Source organism: Thalassophryne amazonica, chromosome 17 (assembly GCF_902500255.1).
Source record: "Thalassophryne amazonica chromosome 17, fThaAma1.1, whole genome shotgun sequence".
Lineage (NCBI taxonomy): Eukaryota > Metazoa > Chordata > Actinopteri > Batrachoidiformes > Batrachoididae > Thalassophryne > Thalassophryne amazonica.
Genome location: NC_047119.1, coordinates 9,274,423 through 9,283,684, shown reverse-complemented (window position 1 = coordinate 9,283,684; position 9,262 = coordinate 9,274,423). Strand labels below are relative to the sequence as shown.

Sequence of the window (9,262 nt, the reverse complement as noted above, 5' to 3'; positions counted from 1 at the left end):
GAGTTTGCAACTGTCACTATGATCCAGGGCCCGTATGGACAAAGCACCCTAAGGCTAAAAATAGCTCCTAGTGACATCATTCTAAGAAAAATCTTAGAATTCCTCAAATTCTAAAACATTTCTTAGAATTTTCCCTTGGTAAGATGAAAGTTGTCCACAAAGCACCTTAGGATACACTTTTCACTTATGGTGACACTTAACTCACTAAACCAACTGAACTACAAAAACACAATAAATCAACAACACTAAAAACATTTTTAAACTAACATAAACCACAACAGCAACATTTAAAACTGCAAAACCCATAACTCCCATAATGCATTACAGCACAAGAATTTACAGGTTTAGCGACCGGCCTGGCGATCGCTCCAATTTAATTTTGCTGAGTATCACCATCATGACATTCAATTATTTCCACGATTACGCATTTCTTAATGCAGTTATATGATCGGTTGATTTTACTGTTCATTCATATGTAGGAGCGCAGAGTGCATTTATTTTTTTATTTCCCTTTCCATGGCAGCCAATCACAGCTCTTATGGGACCACGTCATACCTAGCAACGGGGTCAACCCCGCCTCCTCACCAAGATAGGAGTTTCAGTCTCCTTCTTGCTCAGACTCATTCTCACCTGCTGGCTCACTCTTAGGCTAAGATTCCTTGCCAAAAATTTTTAGGCTAAGTTAGGAGCTCTTTGAGAGGACTTTGAGATGCTTCGTGGATATGGGCCCAGACTATCAATGACTTTCTGGACTCAGCCATCAGAAGTGTATCTGTATGCGGTGAAAGTGGTGACCTTGTATCATTGCAGTGACATGTCTCTCGATAGTTGGCCTTTGAGACTGAGAGACACCTGGGATGAGCTAATAGACTCAGGAAGTCCTTGGACAGATCTATTTGGTCATGTAGATACCTTTTGTATAACAATGGTGTAGGTCAGTGGTCTCCAACCCTGTTCCTGGAGAGCACTTGCCTTGCATGTTTTCCACATCTACTTGCTCCAGGACACCTGATTTTTTACAACAATGGTCACAAATGTTTTAAAGGTTTCGAATATTAACATGAAGGTAGGCAGGCACCTTTTTGCTGTCCAAGACTTTAGATTTTACAGTACAGGGAATTCCAAAGTCAACCATTATCCGTCAGTGTCCAGGAGCCTCGTTAATAAATTGTGTATACACAAAAACCAAGCATATGCCATTTTCCCCCCACACATGAACTTTCATTTAAGAAGGAAGAACCTAGAGTCAGAATGTGTGTACCTGACACGTACTTCATACCACACATTTTTCAGAGCAAGTCGAGCCTGATGTGTTGAAGTGGAAATGAAAACTAAGTCAAGACAAAAATGAACATAATTCAAAACATCCCATGTGTGACAAAGCTTGCACTTCATATTAACATACACTTTGCTACTAACAAACTGCAGTTTAAACAGAATGTGTTCTCAATTTTAATAAATACTTTTATGAATTATTATTTATTTTAATGATTGTTCAGTCAGGTGACATTTGGAAGCATGCACTGGTGGAAGGAATCGTCGTATCCATCACACTATGGAAGTGCCCTGGGTCCTTGATTCCAACAACCCAGGAAGACAAGTGGTCCATCCTCACTTCTCGAACATACCAATCAAACTGTCATGAGTATCTGAAATGTGGGTGTTCCCTTGGTCATTTCTGGTTTCTGGGGTTATCAACAACCTGCTGGATCATGACATGATAAGTGTGCCACATGGCCTTACCTTAGTTCAACAGAAGGAACAGAACACGAAACATTTGGACCTTCATTTTTCTGCAAAGTATCAGTATTAAGAAACAGCTCTGTCCAGGGACCTCATGACTCCATTAGTTCTTCCAAGGCATCTCTCAGTCTCAAAAGCCAGGGACCCAGAAATATAAATGTTACTGCCACGGTAAATCAAAGTCTCTACAGGCTCAGCACTTTTGCTACATCCAGGTAAACTTCTGGTGGCCTGGTCCAGGAACTCATTGAAAACCTGGACCCTAGTCTTGAATCAGGACAATCACAAACCCAAACATTCTGACGTTGCACTCAGCTTCTCAACTGCTTAAATCAGGGCATCCACTGAGTCTGCAAAGAACACAGTGTCATCAACGAAAGGTCAGTAAACCATTCCGCATCAATAATTTTCACTGTTTCCACAATTAATCAATCAATTTTATTTATATAGCGCCAAATCACAACAAACAGTTGCCCCAAGGCGCTTTAGGCGGTTCAGGGTCACCTGATCCAGCCCTAACTATAAGCTTTAGCAAAAAGGAAAGTTTTAAGCCTAATCTTAAAAGTAGAGAGGGTGTCTGTCTCCCTGATCTGAACTGGGAGCTGGTTCCACAGGAGAGGAGCCTGAAAGCTGAAGGCTCTGCCTCCCATTCTACTCTTACAAACCCTAGGAACTACAAGTAAGCCTGCAGTCTGAGAACGAAGCCCTCTATTGGGGTGATATGGTACTATGAGGTCCCTGAGATAAGATGGGACCTGATTATTCAAAACCTTACAAGTAAGAAGAAGAATTTTAAATTCTATTCTAGAATTAACAGGAAGCCAATGAAGAGAGGCCAATATGGGTGAGATATGCTCTCTCCTTCTAGTCCCCGTTAGTACTCTAGCTGCAGCATTTTGAATTAACTGAAGGCTTTTCAGGGAACTTTTAGGACAACCTGATAATAATGAATTACAATAGTCCAGCCTAGAGGAAACAAATGCATGAATTAGTTTTTCAGCATCACTCTGAGACAAGACCTTTCTAATTTTAGAAATATTGCGTAAATGCAAAAAAGCAGTCCTACATATTTGTTTAATATGCGCTTTGAATGACATATCCTGATCAAAAATGACTCCAAGATTTCTCACAGTATTACTAGAGGTCAGGGTAATGCCATCCAGAGTAAGGATCTGGTTAGACACCATGTTTCTAAGATTTGTGGGGCCAAGTACAATAACTTCAATATGATTCAAACCACCGCAGCGCAGTGCCTTTAATACCTATGGCATGCTCTAATCTCTGTAATAAAATTTTATGGTCAACAGTATCAAAAGCAGCACTGAGGTCTAACAGAACAAGCACAGAGATGAGTCCACTGTCTGAGGCCATAAGAAGATCATTTGTAACCTTCACTAATGCTGTTTCTGTACTATGATGAATTCTAAAACCTGACTGAAACTCTTCAAATAGACCATTCCTCTGCAGATGATCAGTTAGCTGTTTTACAACTACCCTTTCAAGAATTTTTGAGAGAAAAGGAAAGTTGGAGATTGGCCTATAATTAGCTAAGATAGCTGGGTCAAGTGATGGCTTTTTAAGTAATGGTTTAATTACTGCCACCTTAAAAGCCTGTGGTACATAGCCAACTAATAAGATAGATTGATCATATTTAAGATCGAAGCATTAAATAATGGTAGGGCTTCCTTGAGCAGCCTGGTAGGAATGGGGTCTAATAGACATGTTGATGGTTTGGATGAAGTAACTAATGAAAATAACTCAGACAGAACAATCGGAGAGAAAGAGTCTAACCAAATACCAGCATCACTGAAAGCAGCCAAAGATAACGATACGTCTTTGGGATGGTTATGAGTAATTTTTTCTCTAATAGTTAAAATTTTATTAGCAAAGAAAGTCATGAAGTCATTACTAGTTAAAGTTAAAGGAATACTTGGCTCAATAGAGCTCTGACTCTTTGTCAGCCTGGCTACAGTGCTGAAAAGAAACCTGGGGTTGTTCTTATTTTCTTCAATTAGTGATGAGTAGTAAGATGTCCTAGCTTTACGGAGGGCTTTTTTATAGAGCAACAGACTCTTTTTCCAGGCTAAGTGAAGATCTTCTAAATTAGTGAGATGCCATTTCCTCTCCAACTTACGGGTTATCTGCTTTAAGCTGCGAGTTTGTGAGTTATACCACTGAGTCAGGCACTTCTGATTTAAAGCTCTCTTTTTCAGAGGAGCTACAGCATCCAAAGTTGTCTTCAATGAGGATGTAAAACTATTGACGAGATACTCTATCTCACTTACAGAGTTTAGGTAGCTACTCTGCACTGTGTTGTATATGGCATTAGAGAACATAAAGAAGGAATCATATCCTTAAACCCAGTTACAGTGCTTTCTAAAAGACTTCTAGTGTAATGAAACTTATTCCCCACTGCTGGGTAGTCCATCAGAGTAAATGTAAATGTTATTAAGAAATGATCAGACAGAAGGGAGTTTTCAGGGAATACTGTTAAGTCTTCAATTTCCATACCATAAGTCAGAACAAGATCTAAGATATGATTAAAGTGGTGGGTGGACTCATTTACATTTTGAGCAAAGCCAATTGAGTCTAATAATAGATTAAATGCAGTGTTGAGGCTGTCATTCTCAGCATCTGTGTGGATGTTAAAATTGCCCACTATAATTATCTTATCTGAGCTAAGCACTAAGTCAGACAAAAGGTCTGAAAATTCACAGAGAAACTCACAGTAACGACCAGGTGGACGATAGATAATAACAAATAAAACTGGTTTTCGGGACTTCCAATTTGGATGGACAAGACTAAGAGTCAAGTTTTCAAATGAATTAAAGCTCTGTCTGGGTTTTTGATTAATTAATAAGCTGGAATGGAAGATTGCTGCTAATCCTCCGCCTCGGCCCGTGCTACGAGCATTCTGGCAGTTAGTGTGACTCGGGGGTGCTGACTCATTTAAACTAACATATTCATCCTGCTGTAACCAGGTTTCTGTAAGGCAGAATAAATCAATATGTTGATCAATTATTATATCATTTACCAACAGGGACTTAGAAGAGAGAGACCTAATGTTTAATAGACCACATTTAACTGTTTTAGTCTGTGGTGCAGTTGAAGGTGCTATATTATTTTTTCTTTTTGAATTTTTATGCTTAAATAGATTTTTGCTGGTTATTGGTGGTCTGGGAGCAGGCACCGTCTCTACGGGGATGGGGTAATGAGGGGATGGCAGGGGGAGAGAAGCTGCAGAGAGGTGTGTAAGACTACAAGGTGGTGTACAGTGGTCCCTCGCTATAACGCGGTTCACTTTTCGCGGCCTCGCGGTTTTGCGGATTTTTTTGGTCCAATTTTGCATGCTTTTTTTTGTTTGTTTTTTTACAGTGCATTGTGTTCTGCGTCCTCATCAAGCAGGCCGGTCGCGGCACCGCAATGGGAGAGCACACGCATTGTGTTCTGCATGTCTGTTTATAAGAATCTTCTCGCCCAGAAGAAAAAAAAAAAAGAGCGCCAACAACTACCCATAACTGTGTTCTTCACTCGGAAAAAGACACCTGCACCGAGGTGTCACTTAGTGGATAAAGACGCGACAGCGGAGCGACGCCAGGACGAAGAGGCACGATCAAAGGCACTGTGAAATACTGGTCAGTCACTATTAATAATTTCTTATGTGTCCAACCTCGTAGGTTAGTTGTTAAAATTAAATTTGTTAGTCCTAAAAGCCATCATAATTATTTATAGGAAAACATTCTATTTTTATTTCTCAAAAAAAAAATGTTTGGGCCTGAAAACAGGTTGGTCTTATTTTTCTACTAAGGATTGAACTTTGAGAGTGTTTACACACGAGAGAAAAGTGAGAAAATGTTAATGCCTGTTTGAGTGTATAAAGTGTGTAGTGAGGGGTTTTACAGTCTTAAAATGTCTATAATAATTGTAAAAAAATAACACTGACTACTTCGCGGATTTCGCCTATTGCGGGCTGTTTTTAGAACGCAACTCCCATTTCAATACAATGCTCCATTTCCAAGATCCACAGCCACAAATGCATGTGCTGTAATATTTTAGAATTAGTAAATGGATACACTGAACAGCAAGAAATGTAGATGAAGACCTGATCGTGAAAAAGGCATTTTGTGAGTTACAAGATGACCCGCATTTAATGTTTTTGTGATTCTGTTAAGATGCATTTTACAATTATTCCATTATGAGGGCAGGTATGATTGTTTTTCTATCAACATGTGAACACAGAGTAGGGTTCAGATGGGACATTCATGCATCCTTCCCACCCTCAGAAAATCCTGGCTATGCCCCTCCCAATGGCATACATAAAGCAGTGTTTCCCAATCCTGGTCCTCAAGACCCAAAGTACTGCATGTTTTTCCATTTGTCCTCAATCTACTCAGACCAGTCTCAGCTCAGTGAGGTGTGTTCAGCCAATCAACATCTAGCAACAACAAAACACAAATGATTTGGCTCATTATGCATAATTAGAGCAGACAGAATATGTACAGTACTTTGGACTGGGAAACACTGAGATAAAGTCTGTGTTGAGAATGGGACTATCCTGTCATCAATTGAAAGCACTCTGGGAGTTTTCAGATACAGTGGTTACTGTACAGCTTGTGTTAGTGGAGGAAGACTTGTTTAAGTGAAGTTATCAAACTTAAAAACTTGTGGTGAAGGACTACCATGTGGTCAAACTGCCACAACCACACTCTCAAACAAGAGTGCAAATTTTTCACCTTTCCACCTTGCAAACACAACAACTGAGCCCAGATCTCCAAGAGGCATCAAAAAGAAAGGATCACAGCAATAACACCATATGCAGCAAAAGTCTACAACCAATGTCTGTTTTCCACAAAAGACAAGTTATCAAAACACATTAACGTATGTGATTACCGCTAGCTGCACAATGTGCACATACACATCACAGGGTTGTTGCAACACAACTAACTTGCACAACTTGCCAACTGGCTACAGAGGTAGCTATATAACTCAAAGATTTTGGTTTGGAATGCAACATGAAAGACTGGACCACTACTCTTTTTTTTTTTAAGGATAAAATCCATTAATTGCCTTTATTTTCACCAAGTACCGCTCCTTTGCCTCTTTGCTCAGTTTGTTTCAGTGCAGAATCTAACATTTGCTTTTCTCACAGTCTATTTGTGGGTTTCTTCATCTCTATATATCCAGCTTCTTCTCTTTTGTTACTGTGTTGCATGTCCTTCAGTATGGCAGCCACTACCCAGAATGCAGTGCTCTATGATATAATTGTCAGTTCTCTGTGGGCAATGTTCAAATGAGGTCAAATAGACCTGATTAAAGTATAACACAACATAACTGTAATTATTATATAGCTGTCTTATTCATTCAGTCATTACATTTTCTGAAGTCACACTGGTCTGTAAGGGGAAACATGCAGTTAATCTCTGAAACTTTCATGTTTCTGCAAAGAAAAAAACTTTTTTGTTGTATGAGTGCTGCATCAATTATTCAATTAATGGATTATCCATCCATCCATCCATCCATCTTCTACCGCTTAGTCCAATTAAGGGTTGCAGGGGGCTGGAGCCTATCCCAGCAGTCATAGGGCGTGAGGCAGGGTACAACCAGGACAGGACGCCAGTCTGTCGCAGGGCCACAAACAGACAAACAAACACAGACACACCTATACGCACACCTAAGGACAATTTAAAGATTCCAATCCACCTAACCCGCATGTCTTTGGATGTGGGAGGAAACCGGAGCACCCGGAGGAAACCCACGCAAACACAGGGAGAACATGCAAACTCCACACAGAAAGGCCACGGGAATTGAACCCACAACCTTCTCACTGTGAGGCAACAGTGCCAACCACTAAGCCACCCTGCCGCCTAATGGATTATTAAATGACTGAAATTAATCTACAACATTTTATTTATAACTGATTGATAATTTTGAGCATTTTTTTTATAATTACCAAATTCTCTGATTTCAGCTTAGTAAATGTAAACACATTTTAGTTTATTTCATTAGGTTTTTCTTAGCCTACTCCTATCCTGGATTTTGGACAAAATAAGACATTTGAAGGTATCATGATGGGTTCGAGAAAACATTGACATTTTTCACCATTTTCTGACCTAACAACTAATCGATTAAATCAAGAAAATAATCAGTTTGATTATGAAAATAAACGTTACTTGCAGCCTGATGACAGTCACTGTCTTAGTTGCTTCTAAAACTAACTCTGTTGTTACAGTTTTATTATTTAACAAAAAAAAGCAAGTGTGTGACAAGCACTGTAGAACCAAGAAACTAAAAACATGTCCAACTGCCATTTGAGTGCGAATTTGTATTTTTGAACCTATCCTCTGAGCAACTAAATATATGGCCTCTCACTGAGAGGGAAGAATACGACTCAATACGGTCACAAAATAAGCTGAATAATAATACAAATAATAATAAGAAGAAGAACACAAATAATAGTGCAAAATAATAAAATAATAAATATAACACATTATATATATATATATATATATATATATATATATAAAATAAAGTAATAATAAAATAAATAATAAAATAATAATAAACAAAATAACAAAAATAAGCAGTAAAAAGGTGGAGAGATTTCATGCCAGACTTGTAACGCTCAACCTAAAAAATAGCCACGATTAAAAAAGGTAACAGTGTGATACGCACTGCAAAACCAAGAAACTAAAAACATGCCCACTGCCATTTCTGAGTGAATTTGTATTGTTGAACCTATTCTCCGAGTTACTAAACATCTGGCCTCTCACTGAAACTTCGCGACGGAAGAATACGACTCGGTACGATCACCGACTTTGACTGACAACCGCACCAACCAATGGCATTCGAGGAAATGACTATAAACATTCCAAGCGAGCCCGTGACAGCCAATTAGCGGCACCGCTTTAATGGCTCATGTTAGATAGGGTCAGAGAGGCCCAAACCCCGGGGAGGCAAAATAAAAACCGCCGAGGAAATTAACGAACGTCGTTCAAACGGTTCGTGGTGCAGAGACAGCACCGCTTCAGCCGGAACAGGCTAACGTCTGTCTCTGAAAAGAGTTCTGGCTGTCATGACCATGAAAGAAAAGGAACACAGCTCGAAAAGGAAGAGCACCGGTGGAACCATAAAAAGCAACACTTACCCAGAAACTCTCCAGGAAATAGGGCGTTATCATCTTACTTCACCGCAAGCTTTTATTTTCGTTGAAATGTAACTTTTAAACCGTTAAGACTCCACCGTCCTCCCCGCTCCTGTTTCTGCCGTTCCCGTTTTCCTCCTCTCCCCCCTTTCTTCTCCCTCCCCTCCTCCAGGCTCCTCCTCCTCCACCCGGCGACTCCGCTCTTCTTCACGCGGTTTTACGGCAGCTTTTAACCAAAGAAGCGGGAATTACCGCTACCAACCGGCGATAACTGCCAACAGCAACACAGAACGAACCCCCTTCACACAGCATTTTTCCTGCATTCTAAAGCAATCTGGGAAGCTAAATGCTAACATTTTTCATACACTATTTTAAACA

The 9,262-nt window shown here is 39.8% G+C and overlaps 1 protein-coding gene across 9 annotated transcripts in view; it reads right to left on the bottom strand.

Moving 5' to 3' along the window:
- Nucleotides 1-9,046, bottom strand: part of fcho2 (FCH and mu domain containing endocytic adaptor 2) — a 107,582-nt gene extending 98,536 nt beyond the window's left edge. For all 9 annotated transcript variants that reach the window (XM_034193056.1, XM_034193059.1, XM_034193060.1 and 6 more), the window contains exon 1: nucleotides 8,888-9,046. In XM_034193056.1, the coding sequence (XP_034048947.1) occupies nucleotides 8,888-8,920 (33 nt within the window). In that variant the 5' untranslated portion in view covers nucleotides 8,921-9,046. The remainder of the gene's footprint in view (nucleotides 1-8,887) is intronic.
- Nucleotides 9,047-9,262: the final 216 nt, after the last annotated feature.